The following is an 18,134-nucleotide window of genomic DNA, read 5'->3' as shown; positions in this document are numbered from 1 at the left end:
GTCTCAGTGCTGGCCAACTTGCCCTCCATCTGTGAGCCAGCTGAAGTGCACCACCGCCACCTCATGACCTCCCTGATGCTCAGGACTCTGTTTTCTCCTTATGTTCTGTGCATATGTCTAGCAAGCGCCAGATATTACTTTGCAGTTAGAACAGGCCTCTTCCCAAAGTCCCCATAACATTCCTCAGTCTTCGCAAGTGGATGTTTTATCATTTGATCCCCCCCATGTGTGCCTCACACAGTGCAAGGCACATAGAAGATACACGATGAGGACAGATGGAGGGGTAGACTCAGGAGGGTTGGGTTACCCTGGACTCTAGAAAGCTTATCTTTAAATAGCATGATGATTATTGCTAGTAAACTTCTGGAACAAAACTATCATATAATAGCACACGCTGTGGAAACCAGATTGTCTCTGTTTGAACCTGGGTTCTGCCAAATCAGGCTTTTGTTCCTCAGGTAAAGTACTTAACCTCACCATAGCTTCACTTTCTAATTTTGTAAAATGGATAAAAGTGGTATCTCAAATGTTTTGTGAGGATTTAATGTGACAACACGCACAAAGTCTTGGAGCAGGACCTGGCACGTAGTAAACTTTGCTGTTTCACTTCTTACTCACCTACAAAGAGAGTAAAACTGCAATGTGCTAGGGTGCAGACTGCTTAAAAAATGTGTTTGGGGAAAGCAGGGAAGATAAATGGAAATGCAGTTGTGCTTGAAAATAGCCTATGGTACTCTGAGGGAATGTCTTTGTTAATGCCCTTTTATTTGAGGTGTTCGGGTGAAAGCAAAGCTCAGGTGTTAGTGGGTCTCTCTGATGCTAGTAATGGGGCCCAGTCTCCTCACCAGGTGGGACATGTGCATGGTATAAGAGCTATTAATTAACTCATCCAATCGGATACTTATGAAAGGGAAATAGAACTAGGGTAACTATAGAATGTTTGTCTAAACCAGGAGGTGATGCTATGATAACATATTTAACAGTGAGCATAGGAAGAACCATTTCAGTAAAATGGAGTTATTTATAGAAGCACAGTGTACACTTTACATATATATGTATATATGTACCCTTTACACACGCACACACACAAACACACACACATACACACATTGTATGTTGGTTGGTGTAAGAACCTTCTGAATATACATTTTCTAGGGGGGCAATGTTGTCTTGAAAGTACTTTCAGAAGGTGAATGTATCATTTATCTCAACTATGCTTAGTTCCATTTGTTAGTGTGTGTGTATCTAGATATATAATAAAATAGTTGCTTTTGTTTTCAGCAGCTAGCCCCAATTTTAGTATCAACTGACTTGGCCACAGAAAGCCCAATTCCTCCTTCCTATAGTAGACTGGAAAGCAATGAAACAAAAAGAGGGTGACTTGAGTTAGGAAATTAACTTTTCATTAATCTGAGTTTTTAAGTAATGGGTTGAATTTCATTCGTTAAACAGAGAATTGTAATCAGTAGAATTCAGTTAACCCAGGTCCTTTGATTGGCAGCAGAAGAAAATGGAACCGATTCAAATTAGTGGCTTTCCTTGCTTGTTGACTTTGGTGACATCAGAACCAGACTAGAACTTGGGTTTCTGTTATTCAGTGATCTCTTCAGTGTCCTAGCTAAATCATCAAAGAATCCTGTGTCTAAATAAAATAACTCTCTATATCCTCTAGTGCAAGGCTTTCTCAAAAAAAAAAAAAAAAAGGCTAAAATTAGGGAATTATTTACATCTGGCTTTATCCTCTCTGAGTGCTTTTGGAATTGAGAGAACAAGTGGCACCCTGCCAGTGACAAATGGAGGCACTGAGGTTGCCTTCCCATCACCCGCTACCTTTTATGGTGTCAAGGGATTGCTTGCTCTCTTCTGTGACCCAGCTGCAAAGCAGCTGTTGTTGAGGGGCCTGTGTTTCTACTCTCATAGCATAGTTTTCCTAAGCAGGCCCATGGGATCAAAACTTCTGAGCAACTCTGAGCTCTTCGAGCACAGCCTGTGTCTGTGGGGACCAGTCAGCACAGCCACTTCCATGCTGTATTGCTGAGCAGTGTGGGATGGGCTGATCTAGTGAATGCTCAGGGAGCTGGTCATGCCAAGCAAGAGACACCCCTTGTACAGAAAGCCCAGCTGGGTGGTTGGAGTCCTGGCTCTTAACTAAGATTCTACGACTTCCTAATTGTGCTGATTTCCTAGACATATCCGACTGATCACTTTATCATCTAGAGTTTCCTATTGGAAATTGTTTTCTAGGTCATCATCTTATGACCACAGATGATTGATAAAAATTGTGCTTCACTTTTTTCCTTTTGCATAGAGATGTTGACAGCAATGTCCATAAGACTACTATTCTCAGAATCACTCACGCCTCAGGTTTCGTTAGATTCATATTCTAGAGACAATGGGATAGATCATCGAGACAACAGTGCTTGGTAAGGAGAGTATATGTTAAAGAAATGGCTTTACTTTCTAGGAGATTTAATATTTTCATGCATTTATGACTACCTATGGGGTACCTTGGTCTTGGAAAAGTATTGATTGAACAATTCTTCTAATATGTTTTACAATTAGAAAATAAATATTAGGCCCTCCCTGGTGGCACAGTAGGTTAAAGTACAGCACTGTGAAGCTAGACACAGCACGAGTTTGATCCCCAGCCAGGACGGTGACCCACATGGTGCAGCAGACCTCTCCTATCTCTCCCTCTGCTCCCTTCAGCAGTGTAATTCATCAGTTCTGCCTGTTCTTCTCCCCACTCTTCTCTGGTGTCTCTCTCACTGCCCCTGCACCTCTGGACTATACCCCAGTTCTGTATGCATAAATAAATAAATCTTAAGAAAAAAGCAATGTTAACTGTCACAACAGAAGTAAGAATCAAGTGTTGTTAGAACATCCACAGGAAAGAATGAAAGAATTCTGAGCAGACTTAATTTGGCCTTGGCCATAACTGGATAATCATTTAAGACTTCTGAAAATCAAGCTGGGGGATATTTTTACTTTTATTTTTAAATTAAGAAAGAAAATCCTAGGCATTCATTTTTATGCCCAGTTGTAACTTATATTTTGATTTTCTGTGGTCTTTTCTAAAACATTCATTTTGTGTCTCACAATCTTATGCTGACACTGTCCAGGGCCCTTTCCCTTCAGAGCCTGACATGTGGACAGAAATCCTCAATTGTCGCATCCATTTCCTCATCTGCACCTCTCAAATTCCCATCTCTTCCTTCCAGCCTCATAAAAACACACTTACTGAGGTTATCAGGGATATCTCTGTCACTACACCCAGTGGATATGTGTCAGCATTTGACATAATTGACTCCTGCTATTTTCTCAGAACACTGTTTTACTTTGCCTTCTGCCACTTGAATCAGCCTGATTAACAAACCACATCCTTGCTACCTCAGATTTTTCAAAGGTATTGCACACTCATTCTCAGAACTGGGCTTATCATCTTACCGCCTAGAGCTGAGCGTTCCCCATTATTTACCAGTTTTCCTTCAATTTAACACTCCGGGAACCTACGGGTCAGCTTCGTTACATCCATTTCCCTCATCACCCCCCTCCTGTAATTCCATCTCTGCCACCTGAATTTCTTTCATGTCAGCCCACTAATCTTCATCTCCATTATTCTGCCCATCACTCTGTAGATGCCTCAACTGTCTACCTTCCTTGAGTCCCTTTTCCAACCTAGCTGCTCACTACCCTGTGAGTGACACTTACAAAACAGGATGGATTCCTTTTTGCAACCTGAGTCAGGTGTGCCCCACTCTTCCCTGCTCACTTCTGCACCTCCTCTCTGTTTACTCACCCAGGGGTCCAGTAGTGTTTGTGTACTCAAACATAGAAATTTGACATTTTCATGGTCCCTTTAGAATACTTCTGTCTCCCCTTCAACTCACGAATCATCCAGATTGCTCAGCTCTTCTGAGCTGGGAGCATTCCCTCTGGAAACATCCCTGCGTCCTTCCCTAGGCAAAGCCAAGTACTCTCAGTGCAACTCACAGTCCTTGTTTCTCTTCACTTCCAAGAGCCACCGCTGTAGAAACATGGGGAGGGGCCTTATCTATGAGTCTTCCTCATGTTCATCTTAGTGTTGGACACATGATAGGGAATCAGTTAGCATATGCTGAAGTAAGAAAATCAACGAATGGGCCTCCCTGGTGGTGCAGGGCTTAAAGTCTCAGTACTATCAACTTTTCACCAGAGACAGAGTGGGGAGCAGAACAGGCAGATTGACGAAGTACACTGCTGAGGGGAGCAGCAGGTGAGACAGGAGAGGTCTGCTGCATCTTGCTTGGGGACCTAACCACATGGTGCAGCAGACCTCTCTTGATCCACATGCTGCTGCCCTCAGCAGTGTACTCAAAGTGATCTGCCTATTCTGTTTCCTACTCTGTCTATGGTGAATCCTCTCACCTCCCACACTGCTGGCCGGCACCCTGTTCTTGTATGTATAAATAAAATTTAAAAATCATTTAAAAAAAATTCATCCGGTTAAGAATTTGTTGTCTACAATATCTCTTTGCCTTTTTTTCTCCCCATAATAGTCTTCAATAGAGTGAACTTATTAATGGACTATTTTGTTCTTTAGGATAAAGCTAACATTTTCTTTTCCCCAGCAATGCTAGCAAATTATGTGCTTAGCTCTTATTCACACATAACCTTTGAATAAACAAATTGGCCTATAGCCTAGTCTTTATGCGCATAAATAAATAAAATATCAATTTCTGGAAAAATAATAAGAAAATCAATATACAAATACAATGAATTGCTAAAAGTTCATGGTTTTAATTAAAAAACAGACATTTTTCAGTTTGGTTTGTTGAATCACAGATAAACCACACACCTTATTCTAAGATCTAAAGGTAGCCGATTATTTTAATACTTAAAATGATTTGCATAGTTTCAAAGTAAAATGTTAGAACATTTTACATGTAATCCAGTTGTAAATTTGATTCAAACAAATATACTTTCATCAGATCTTCCTCCAAACATGTTAATAAATTATCTGAATACTATTCTATCAACTGAGATTATTGATAGAGAAACATATGGTGAGATGTTGGTTTAACTTGCCTTTAAACTTAGGACAGCAGCCTCTGTGGAACAGCCTAAATAATTTGCCCAGATGGAGTTTAGATTTAGCTGTATCTTATCAAATTAATTATCTCCTATTGACATGTTATTATGATATGTGTGGATGACCTCTTTAAGTTTGAAGGGAAAATATACAAATGAACAGATGTAGAAAGGAAATGAAAAAGTAAGTACAGCAGGAACTCTTAGGGAGCCGAACACATTCAGTTATGCAGTGACTTTGAAATTAGCCATTTGGTATTTATATCTTAAGTTTTAACTTTTTACTCATAATGCCAGAGCTATATTGAAATAACAGTTAAGTTAGCATTTCTTAAATTACTGGATTTTTAAAAGGCAAATTATTTAAAATTTTAAATAGCTATTTTAAATGGTCCTGTACATTTACACTTTATAATGCCTTTTAAGTATAGCTTTCTCTAATTGAAAGCTGATTCAAAGGTAAGGTATTTCCCTCCCCCCCTTTTTTGCTCCTTACATATCATTCTTTTTCTTTCTTCTTCTGCAAGGTGATGTTCTTTCTTTCCAAAGCTTGGATGAAACCACTTTTATGTCTCATCTTTCTGAATTAGTCCTTGAAAAAATCTCTTGCTGTAGCATCTCAATCAAGTAGAATTAATTAATCTACTACATGCTTGATTTCCAATCTGCATGTGTTCCAACCTAATCTGTTCCACAAAAATAAGTAACTGTTCACCAATAGGCCATAAGCCACAAACTACAGTCTTCAGTGACTCCTGTGTTTTTTTGTTTTTTTTTTTTTTAAGATTTATTTATTTATCCATACAGAACTTGGTTTCTTATTTAAGATTTATTTATCCATACAGGCCAGTGGTGCAGGGGTGCTGAGAGGATTCACCAGAGACAGAGTAGGGAGCAGAACAGGCAGATGGATGAGGTACACTGCTGAGGGGAGCAGTGGGTGAGACAGGAGAGGTTTCCGTGCCATGTGGGTCACCTCCGGGCCCGGGAATACTGAGGTAGCTGTGTCGGCTTGCAGTGCTGTGTCCTAACCAGTTACACTACTGGGGACGGCCTGACTCATGTTTTTATATACTGCTGTAACCATCGGTCATATGTCTTCAAGAGATTTTAATCTAACCACTTATCACCACTTTACTGTTGTCTCCCTAGTATTCATCTTGGAGTACTAACAACCTCCTAAGTGTGCTCCTTATTTGCCCTTTTGCATCTATTACAGTCAGTTTTCCACTGCAAATCTAGAGTGTTTTTACTAAATATATAAGTAAGAAAATTTGCTACCTTAATTCAGAATCCTTCACTTTATTCCTTTCTACTTAACATGCAATTCTAGTGCTTACTTCAGAGGCTTATGCACCAGTATTTAAGTGTAGAGTATCAGCATGGTACCTGCATAAGAATGATACAAAAATCACTCTATGTTTTGTGCATTTCCCCGATGTTACACAACCCTTGCCAGCTACATCAAGGAAATGTGATTTTTCACTATTAAAAAAATCCATTTCAAACTCCTTAAAGTGTCCAGGCCCTACCTGTCTCTCACATTCATTCCCTATCATTCTTTGCAGAATTTATTCTGTTGCCACTATATTGGTTTTCTTGTTAGGTCCCTCAACTCCAGACATTCCAGATTATTACATGATTGCTTAGACCCTTCATTTAGGTCACTTCTCAAATGTCACTAACCCTGTTATCAGTTTTGTTTTGCTCTTTCCTTTTACTCTGCAAATATTTAAGATAAGCTGATAGTGTTAATTACTCCTGTGTAAACTGCACTCCACCACAGGAATGTGAACTGCAGAAAGACAGGAACTTTGTGTTGCTCACCTAAACCAGGGAAATGTAGCAGGAAGTTAATCCATTTCTCTAAGTGAAATGTCACATCTCTGAAGCCTTTTTCCCCCTTTTCAGTAGATCCAGTCTTACAGTGTTCTCGTGGTACTTTATTTTAAGTTAATACATCTCTACTTGTACACTTAATTCTCACCAGTCTGTAAATACTAAGGGACTAACCCCCTCCTTTGAAATCCCAGCAGTAAAATGAACAAGTGATATAGGTTCTGCTAGTCTTTTATAAAAATGTTCTTTCTGTTTAAAAAACTTATTTAGAACATAAACTACAATTTGCTTCTATTCTTTCATTTAGCTGTGGATCATGAAGATCACTGGTGGCTTAAATAATTTTCAACAAAATTAAGTAGCTATATAGTAGTTCATTGAAATTTTACCAAAGTACATCAAGCATTGTAAGGCTTTATATACAAGCCAATTTCTTTCCCAGGAAGACCTCATCAGATGGTTCTATCTTTTAACTCTGTGTTCCAAGAGTTCCTATTTTTATAAATTCTTAGTAATATTGCAATCTCTAGTTTGGGGAAAATGTCATTAATAGATCAGTAATCACATTACTGTATATTTACGTTTTAGGTAAGTTGAACACTGACCAAATTTAACATGATTTTAAAGAGATACTGAATATTTTCCCCCATATTTACAAACTGATTATTTATACCCACTGTACATGTGACATGTCTGAGGTTCAGGCCAGAGACTGAGTTGTGTATGGATGGTTCACTTCTTCCTCTTCTATTTTGAATGAAATCTGAAATTTAATCTGCTGCGCTTTCATCCCATTTGATTTCAACCAATTTTAGGCAGCTTCTGCTCCCCCTGCAAAAAAATAATACACACACACACACACACACATACACATACATACACATCTATATATTAACCTAAACCTGGGAAGCTTACTGGTGTCCACAAAGCTAGGAAGGAGGTTGCCCCCATCAGCTGGTGCTGAGGTGATAGCTGCACCTTGAAGTTTGATAGCTCTGCAGAGCTGGTTCAGGGTTTCAGAGACGCTTTGCTCATGTGGGAGTCATGATTCTAAAGTCCAGCCTTGCTCTGGGCCTCTCCCAAAGACAGCCCTCCCTGTTGGGGTGTAGATACCTACTCTCAATGCTGCATTGAACAGTGTGAGGCCCTCCCTGATGGGCTGCCTTCAGTATCTTCTGACATAATTTCTCAGTGTGCTCAGGACAGGAAATTCCAGGTATCTTCACATAGTTTCTGCTCTTGGATGTTTAGAGAAAGAGTTCACAAAAGGCCTGAAACTATGGACTTGCCCCTGAGCTACAGAGACCACCCTTTCAGTTTGGGGAGAAATAATAGAGAAGAAAAAATACAAGCTATTATCAGCAAACTAGACTTTTTTTTGGTAGTTTTATTTTGTCATATTTACAGATTTCCAGAAAAAAAAATATCATTCCCCCCCCCCAAAAAAAAAATGAATGTCATAGTCAAATTTTAGGTGTCTGATGCTTTGATCTAGGAAATAGTTTGGTAGTTGTGAGATAAAATACGTCATCATAAGAGTTATAATTGCTCCTGTCTATTCATTTGGCCTCTAATTAAGGTTAGCACTGCTTAATAATGTGTTAATTCTAGTTAGTAATAAATGACTTAGGAATATAAGAAATGGTTTGATGTAAATCATTTTGGCTTGTAAATTGAACTGTACGCTATTTTTAAAAAATATTTATTTATGGCTTACAGAACTGGGGTACAGATCAGGGGTGTGTGGTGGGTAAGAGGATTCACCAGATACAGAGTGGGGAGCAGAACCATAGGTGTACTGAAATACACTGCTGAGGGGAGCAGCGGGTAGGCCAGGAGAGGTCTGCCATGCTGTGTGGGTGAGCTGCTTGGCTGGGGATCAAACTTGTGCTGCAGTGGGCTCCTGAGAGCTTCATATTGCAGAGCTTTAACCTGCTGCACCACCAGGGAGTGCCTGAACTGTTTTAATGATTGTTTTTAATGATTGTTTTCTTTCAATTAAGAAACACATCTATATTATGAAGATACTTCACATATAAACACTGTGGTATGAAATATATTGTCAAATAATGAACTTTTATTTGTAAAGCAATCATAAATCAGTTTTTCAAGGCTCTCCAATTAATTGCTTTATCTTTGTGTTCTTTAAACTCTAATGCATGTTCAAATGACACACTTACCAAGCTACATGTATGGCATTAGACCTGTTTTATTGGCGACTTCCCTTTCTCATTTGCTGTCCGCATAGGTATATACTTGAATGTAAAATGAAGATGTGATTTTCATTAGTTGTGAAAAATTACTGACATTTGTTATTGTCCAGATTCCCAGATTACCAGAGTTACATAAATGCATGGAAGTGACTGCTGCGTATACAACTACAGAAGGAGATGTTTTACCAAAGTTAGAGCCACTCCCGAATATGCAGTAGGGTGGACCAAAGGGAAGTCCTTGTTATTTGTAACTCCTTTATTGGTGTTCCTACCTACCAATGTGAAGATGAAGGTAGTTCCTGGTTAGGCAGCAAATATTTGATTAAGACTTGAGCCAGTTCTGATAACCTTTTTATAGTTTTATACATCTTAGTTAAGTGACAGTCTCTAGATGTGAATTGGAGAAATTATAACTTTGTTCATAGCTGTGTGCTTTAATGAAACCATGTTAACATGTAGACTAAATAACTGAAGTAACGATAAGCTGTTAAGTTATGAAAGGAAAATAAAGAAAATACAGGCAGCGTGTTTATTGATAGAGCACTGAGATGGCTATAGAAAGGAAGTAGTCTGAGAGGAGTAATCTAAATTTTAGACCAGGATCAATACACTAATAACTCTCTCCACCTCTCTCAAATACACACATTCATAATGTAATGCAGCAATGCACAGTCTGATGTTTTCACAGTCAATAAAATAGTTCTAAGTACACTGTGTGGTGTGGCTGTTATAATGAGTACTTTGTTATTAAAAATTAAGTGCAAAATTTGGTGTGTGGTTTAGTTTTTAAAATTAAACATTAAACTGAAGTTTTAATTGTATAATTCTCTATTATATTTTACATTAGTGCCTGATGTTTTAAGTGAGTTCAGACATGTTTGGGAAAAAGTGTGTGAAGTGTGTGTGTGTGTGTGTATTTGTATGAATATATGTAAAAAAATCTGTATATTTATGCCGATTGGACAAGGTGTTGATAAGCTATCAAAAGAGATGTTGCTTGCCTTGTATATCCACTAATTGGGCATCACTGAGAGTACCATCCAATCTAATTAGAAAACAAAACAAATTAGTTGACACTTCTCATGTGCTAAAGAATAAGCTATATAAACTTTACTGACTATGTTTCCTTACTGGATATGTGTTATTGCTGCCAATTACAAGAGGAATTTATGAGTCTTGACCTCAGTGAAAATGGATTTTTTTCATGTGTTTAAATATAAGCTTGCATGTTTAATACTCATTACAATGTTACAAATACTGTACTGATGCAAGTGTATGGATAAAACCAAAATCCTGACCCCCAGGTGTCTTGGCCGCCCTTGGCCAACACTATGTCTCTGGCCTGTTCTAGTCAGTTGTTCTCACTTCTCATCTTTCTCAGCCTCCCCGTGGACCCCATAGTCATTTGCACTTCTTACGGTTCATGTAGTTAATTCTTTATCAAACTAAAGTACTAGCTGCAGGGAATATCTAATCTAGAAAGTTCTGATGTTGGAAATAGTACTTTCTAGATATTTCTGTAGCTCTGTTTTTTTGTTTTTTTTGGCCTTGATCTCCTTATCTTTCACACTGTTGCTCTTTGCTTCTGTATATTGGGTTTTGCTGCTTTGACTGACTGGTGGATGGGTACAAGAATTATCATATACAAACTGTAAATTCTTAACTAGAATTAGAAATGTGCAAAAATTATAGTTTTACTTGCCTACCTTAGTTTATACATGAAAACACTTGGCTTAATGTATTAGAGTTCAAGAATCATCTTATCAAAAAATGTAATCTTATCAATTAAACGAACAGGAAAATTATTAGAATTATCACAGAAGCCTTGATTGAAAAGTGGTACATCAACTGAGGCCAGAAATATAAATTGCATATAAAGGAGTAAATAACATGACAGACTAGAAGAAATAATTAGGGGGAGACAAAGGCACTCTGGTTAAGACATATAAGGAAATTGACCTCATAAGGTACAGAAATTTACCCAAGAAGATTTGAGCTGAATTGTTGAAGATTTTGAAAAATCAAGTGATTATTAAATAGAATGAGTGGAAACAGGAGTTATTAAAATATTTTTGAGCAAGGGTACCATATAAAAACAATCCTGTTTAAAGAATACTAATCTACGAAAATGAAATTTAGTAAGTTGGGAAATCTGACATCTTTGATAGCATTTTAGTTGTGAACTGAATGTGGAATTTATGGGGGTGGGGGTAGGGGAATGTTACAAATGAGAAGCTTTCTAAGAGGAAAATTGTGAAATTTAGCTTGTACCATGACATGAAGTTCTGAAAAGGATTTTTGAATTTCCGTAATTGGGAACCAGACATTAGCATTGAAGTTGGAGGCAGAATTCTTTTGAGGAAATAAAAGGATGAAAAATCAAAGACTGCTGGAGCATTATATGCCAGATCTGAAACTAGTTATTTTCCATTTGACTTGTGATTTTCTTAGCAACCATTCAAAATTGATATTAATTAAATTCATTTTTCCAAGTGAGGAAAAGAGACGAAGATATTCAAGTCACACGGTTAAATAAGCATAGGCAAAAAGACTCAAACACGGTCTGTCACTAGGCCACTTGCCTCAATGCTAATTGGAGAAATTGTTTGCCCACAGTTCTCTGTGACTAATTTCTCTCATAATGGGTATTAAGTTCATTATTATGCACCTCCTGCGACTGGAACTTGAGGACTACCACTCTGTTCTGTTTATGGTTGTATTTCCAGTAAATAGAACTCTGCAAAGTAAATAGTAAGTATACAATGAATAATTTTTAACCTAAGAAACAAAGGAATGGGGATATAAACTACAGTGCTGACATTAAAAACAGAGCCTCTCAACTCACATTCCTTTATTTGTCAAAACCAACCAAGTCTATTTTGGGGAGTTGTCTGAACCACCACACACCAACACTTCCCAACTAATCTACCAAATGAGTAATGGTGCTTGACCTGAGGAATCTTTGTAACAAGTGGCTACTCTACAATGCTTGTTTGTAGAAAACACTGACATAATCTGAAAGATGCCAGGATCAACCTGCTGCGAAATGACTCCTCCATTTTCTTTACTGCTATGCATCTAAAAAACATAATTGAAAGCTAAACATGTTACCTTCCTCCCACCCATATGAGGACCCAGTCATTTGTGTGTTCAGTTGACTTGTGTATTTGGTTGACTTAGGATCCTCTTGTAAGGATATTATTTTCCTCATTATTTTGACTCTTAACTAAATAAAAGGTGATCGCAGCAAAAGGATATGTCTTTGCATGATGGTTCAGTACTCCCCTTCCAGAAAGAATGTTCTGGCCTTCAATGAGCTCATTTGCATTGGCATATGATGGGATTCATTACCTATAATAACCTGTCCCATTGAGCAATAACCTGGTCCTTGCGTGCTGATGTATGTTTTTAATGCCATATAGTATTGTTTTGTCAATGGACTATGTACAGAATTTTACCATCCTCCTTACTATGACATTGATAAATGAGTCAGTTCCTTCTATTCTACCCTTAAAAACTTAAGTAAAAACAAGTTCACAGATCCTCTCTATCTTTGTATATAACATTTGTATAGACTTTTTGTGGATGGCAGCTTTACTTTGCATTTTCTTTTATTATCTTTTCCAGTGTCTTTGCATTTAGTTTTGCATTAATGGTTTAAAGACTGACCATGTATTTTTGAGGATACACACACATACTCACAGTCACACACAAACACAAAACTTATTGTCATTCAGAACTGTGCATATTCTATGTGTACGTATATGTGTATATATAAAATAATAGATATCCTTTTCATATTTCTAACCTATCCAAGTACTTCATATGTATGATTTCAGTTAACTCAATAATCCTGTATAATAAAAATCATCCCCTTGAAAATCAGCACACTTTATTTCAGAGAATTTTGATTTTCAAGTTAAGTGATCCAAAATATACCAAGTTCTCATATAGGCCCTCACGTCTTCTGCCTACACAGTTTCTCCATTATTATCAACTTCCCTTAATGTTGTACATTTGCTGTATTTATAATGGATGAGCCATTTCTACACAATATTATTAAAGACCCTAATTTACATTAGGATACACTATATGATATACGAATCCTATGTATCTATTTGTTTGATGGATTTTGACAAGTGGGTGGTGTTACATATCCAATATTAGAGTATCCTACAGATAGCTTCACTGCCCCCTTCCTCGAGTCCCCTATGCTCTACCTCCTCTCTTTTGTAATTGAGAAAATACAATTAAAAGATGAAATCATTTTCCAAGGGTCACATTGTAACTCATGTGTAGAAGCTGTTTTATCTACTTATAATCTGTGCCGTGAACTCAGATTTCTCATATGTCAGACTGGGTAGTTTATATTACCATTATTGAATCACTTGGAAATACTAACTTAGTAACTTGCTGAACTTTACATGAAAGTAGGATGTGTGAGAAGCCTTTTCACTGTGCTTGCTTTTCTTTTTCCCCTTTGAAGTTAAACTGCTGAGAAATATTGCAGAGGATTTAAAACTTTTAATTACTGGTTATTTAATGAGACTTGGAAATTAAACAGGAGTTATTAACTAGCATAGCATTATTAAAGTGAAAGAAAAAAGAAATGAGAAAGTGTGTTGACTGATAATTTGATTATTACTTACAAAGGTTGCAGAACTAAATTCTCCCTGCTAGGATTATGGGCGAATAAAAGGTATAAAAAGAAAAAGCATATTCACTCATTTTTTTAAAAGTGAAAATTTTCTTGTGTCAGTTTCCTATCTTGCCCACTACTATTGGTTCCAAAGCAATATCCTGATAAAGAATATATAGTTTTAGGGCCCTCCCTGGTGGCACAGCAGGTTAATGCACAGCACTAAGAAGCTAAAGCCACTTCATCATAAGTTCGATACCACACCCCGGTGGTGACCCACCTGGCGAGGCAGACCTCTCCTGACTTTCCTGCTGCTCCCTTCAGCAGTGTACTTCGTCAGTCAGCCTGTTCTGCTCCCCATTCTGTCTCTGGTGAATCCTCTCACTGCCCCTGCACCTCTGACCTGTACCCCATTTCTGTATGCATAAATAAATAAATCTTTAAAAAAAAAGAATATATAGTTTTAGGATCTGTCTTCATTATGATATTTTGTGAAAACCCTGTGTATTGCAATATATGCATAAGCCTTTCCTCCTAATTTTGCTTATTTTCTTCTGAGGTTGATGATAACATTAATTAAAACTAAAGCTAGTTAAGTCCTAGATTAGAGGTATTGTCATTATGATAGTTGCATGGATAAATAGCAAATAACTGTTGTCTAAAACTCAACAATTGTGATTCAGTGTCTTCATATAAAAGTGAACAATTAGGTCAACATCATCTCCAAGGGGAAAACATGACTATAATTCAATTCAAGGAATTGATGGGAGAAACTAAAAATGAAAATGCTAATGATGTTTCCTAAAACCATTCCTTAAAACTCTCTTATCTTTTTGGTTTCCATGAAACCAATTTTTCCACATTTTTCTCTTGCTTCATTGACTTCTTCCTCTTTGATCTCTTTGATGAACTCATTTTCGCCTCCTAGTCTTCTAATCCTGGTGTTTTCCAGGATTCTGACTCTAGTCTTCTTCCCCAACATATTCTCCTTTGATCATCCTTGTTTACATAAGAACAAAACCATTTTTTGATGATGATTACCAAGTTGACTCTGGTCTATTTCATTTGACCCTGAATTGAAGAATCCCTTATGACCCACTGCTGAATCATCCATTTTCTCTGTTTTTCAAGGGTCGTAAGAGTGAGGCTGAAAAGTTCTTCTTGAAGGCTATTGAGCTGGATCCCACCAAAGGAAACTGTTACATGCATTATGGTGAGTGGTTGACAGTTTTTTCCATGTCCCCCACATTACTATTATGTTTATAAGAGATTTAGATTTTTGCTGACAGACCATTTTGAGGACACTGACTTTGTTGCAGGACACTGGGGCTCCATACTGCAGTCTTACCTCTTTATTCAGAACAGTTAGTCATTTTCTTACAACTTCAACAATGAAGGCCTTTTCACTGTTGTTTCTTTTAAATTCAGTTTGTAGTTTAAAGGTCTCTTCAGCAAAGCATCTCCATCCTTGCCTGGTGTGTATAGTATATAATAAAAATAGTAGCTTGCTTTTTTTCTGCATGATATGGTACTGCTTATTGAACGTGTCATTTGGAAGTTTTAGAAGTTCACATTTTGACCTCAAAAATCATGCTTTCTGGAAGATATGGATGTCCAACTTCTAAATGCTTAAGATTGGGGTCAGGGATAAACTGTAAAGGGTGTAAAAGATGTATCTCTCATTCAGTTTAGACTCGACCTTAATCAGTACAGAATGAACTTAAATAACAACTCAGTAACACTCTGTCATTACTAGTGAGTCATGTGTTAAGTAAGGCAAAGTATATAACTGGTTTGGTATTGAGTAAGATGTGCTTATTTCCACCAGATTTGCAGTGGAATGACTTTCAAAGAGTCCCAGAAGCAGTTACTTTGCTGAGTGCTTGGAGAAAAAAAAATGTCTGTTTTTTCTTTTTCTTTTTTTTTTGAATACTTTTGTCTTGGATATGTTAGTTATTATCAAGGAGTAAACTTCAAGGAGGGTGGAAATAAAATCTTGAGAAAATAAAGGTAATGTGTTTGTCATACTTAATCCTCTTCCAATTTCCAGCTAGTAAAAATAAATTAGTGACAGGTTATAAGTGTGGAAAAATGGAAATAATGAAATGGAGGATTCCCTTAATTAACCACAAGTCCACTTGTTTATTTACGCGTGTTTATATGTTTATAAATCTCTGGTTATGATGCTTTATCTCCCCAGCTTACTGCCGCATGCAATTCACACAACTTACCACATAACCGGTCCTCACTCTGTTTCACAATGCAGTTTTATTGCCATGTTAAGATAGCAATAAACTAATTTGAGTTTGCTATAGAATTCATTGTATTTTTACTGTTTTTCTTTTATAAAGTATTTTAGATTAGAATTTTCTCATGCATATGGTTTCGGTACCCCTACTGTGCATTGAAGTACTTCCATTATTATTTCTCCTAAGGCCCAAAAGATCTCCTTTTCTTACTGAATGTTTCAAAATTCAACTTCTCTTTTTCCTCACTTGCTGCCTACATTTCCTTTACCTCAAACTCATTCTAATTACTGCATTTTCAAAGCTTGTTTTCCATGATTTTATTGTATGTTTAAAAGCGTTCACAACCATTTAAATATCATTGCTTCCATTGAATTGCAGTTCAAAAATATCACCATTAATTTTAAGAATTAGTCCTGATATTCATCTTTACCTACTTCTCTTTTTTTACTTATCATTATTATCTTTATATTACACCCTAATCCTGACACATTTTTTCCAGTGATGGTGCTTGGGGGCATTTTTCCCTTGGTAAATTTTTTTATTTGGTTTTAATGGAAACTACAACAAATTTTTTATTATGTTATTTGGAAAACAGTGGTAAAACCAGTTTTGTAATTGTAGGAATAAACACTGATTCTTCCTAGTATTTCTGATTTAAAAAAAAAAAAACTTTGACATGCATACATACTAAAAGAACATTTAATTTCTGTTTTATTAAGGTAACATTGGTTTACAACACTGTATATAATTTAGGGTAATTCAGATGTATGTTACCACACCACATCTTGCACCAAGGTATCCATAAACCTCCACTGTATACCAGTGGGTCTCCTTATTATTGCCTACTTTCTCCCTCCAGCCCCATGTAACCTCAATTCTTCAGTCAGATTTCTAGGGCTTTTAGTTTAGTTTTGTCTGTCCTTTCTCTCCCCTCCCCTCTCCTCCACTTAATTTCCACGTAGAAGTGAAATTATACGGCTTTGTGTTTCTCCTTCTGACTTAATTCACTTAGCACAGCCCCTTATAGTTCCCTCTGTGTTGTTACAAATGGCAAGATTTTCTCTTGTTTTAGAGCTGAGTGGTATTGCATTGTGTTGTGTTGTGTGCGTGTGTGTGTCTGTGTGTGTGTGTGTATGCCAGATCAAGGAATACATTTACTTTTAAAGGAAGAATGACTGCATTATTCAATATTATCTTATGAAAGAATTTCACTAGTTTTGCCTCAGAAAAAAATTATTTTTATTATGAAATGTGAAATGGAAAGAAGGCCGTATGAAGCACCAAGGAGTAGTTAAGGTATAATAATCTATAGGCAGACTGGAAGCCTGTAATTAAGTGTTCAGTATTCTTTTCTCAAGGTGCTCAGGTTCTGAAGTTTGTACATTTAAAAGAATATTGGTGATTTTAATTTGGAGAAAATATGTTTGAAATGACTGGACTTAAGAGCTAGAATGTTTTATAGCCCCTCTATTATAAAAGATTGATGCCTAGAGAAATAAAGTTAACTTGTCAAAATTAATTGTAGGTAATTAAAATTTGGGTTTCTTGGTTATTGACACTGATTTTTCTTCTATAATATATGTCCCATTTATTTTTATAGCATTGGTAAATAGACACACAGGTAGATAGGGAGTGAGATAGATTATGTGTGCCTTTCAGTTCAGAGTTTTTAAATGTCAGGTTCATATAAGTTGTGATTTTGTTTAAAATTCTTACGGATTTTTTTTTTCATTGATATGCATAACATCTACAAGATGCTGGTTTCAGAAAAAAAGTAGTGTTATAAAGGAAATGAGCAGAGTGTTATTATTTTTTTAAAGGTTTATTTATTTATGCACACAGAACAGAGTGCTGTGGCAGTGAGAGGCTTCACCAGAGACAGAGTAGGGAGCAGAACAGGCAGATCAACGAAGTACACTGCTGAGGGGAGCAGCAGGCGGGTCAGGAGACGTCTGCCATGCGGTATGGGTCACCTCCGGGGCGGGGATCAAACTCATGCTCAAGTGGCTTTAGCTTCTTAGTGCTGTGCTTTAACCTGTTATACCACCAGGGAGGGCCCAGAGTGTTATTATTTTTAAAAGAGGATAAGGTGGAAAGTGGAGTATTTCTTGAAACCAAATATCA

At 37.0% G+C, this 18,134-nt stretch overlaps 1 protein-coding gene across 2 annotated transcripts in view; it reads left to right on the top strand.

The window, feature by feature from the left end:
• TMTC2 (transmembrane and tetratricopeptide repeat containing 2) overlaps positions 1-18,134 on the top strand; it is a 355,937-nt gene that overhangs the window by 261,325 nt on the left and 76,478 nt on the right. For both annotated transcript variants that reach the window (XM_004675843.2, XM_012735302.1), the window contains exon 9: positions 14,893-14,974. In XM_004675843.2, the coding sequence (XP_004675900.1) occupies positions 14,893-14,974 (82 nt within the window). The remainder of the gene's footprint in view (positions 1-14,892; positions 14,975-18,134) is intronic.

Source organism: Condylura cristata, unplaced genomic scaffold (assembly GCF_000260355.1).
Source record: "Condylura cristata isolate star-nosed mole 26May11 unplaced genomic scaffold, ConCri1.0 scaffold00004, whole genome shotgun sequence".
Classification (NCBI taxonomy): Eukaryota; Metazoa; Chordata; class Mammalia; order Eulipotyphla; family Talpidae; genus Condylura; species Condylura cristata.
The sequence above is the reverse complement of the archived record's forward strand: the minus strand, read 5'-3'. Positions and strand labels throughout refer to the sequence as shown.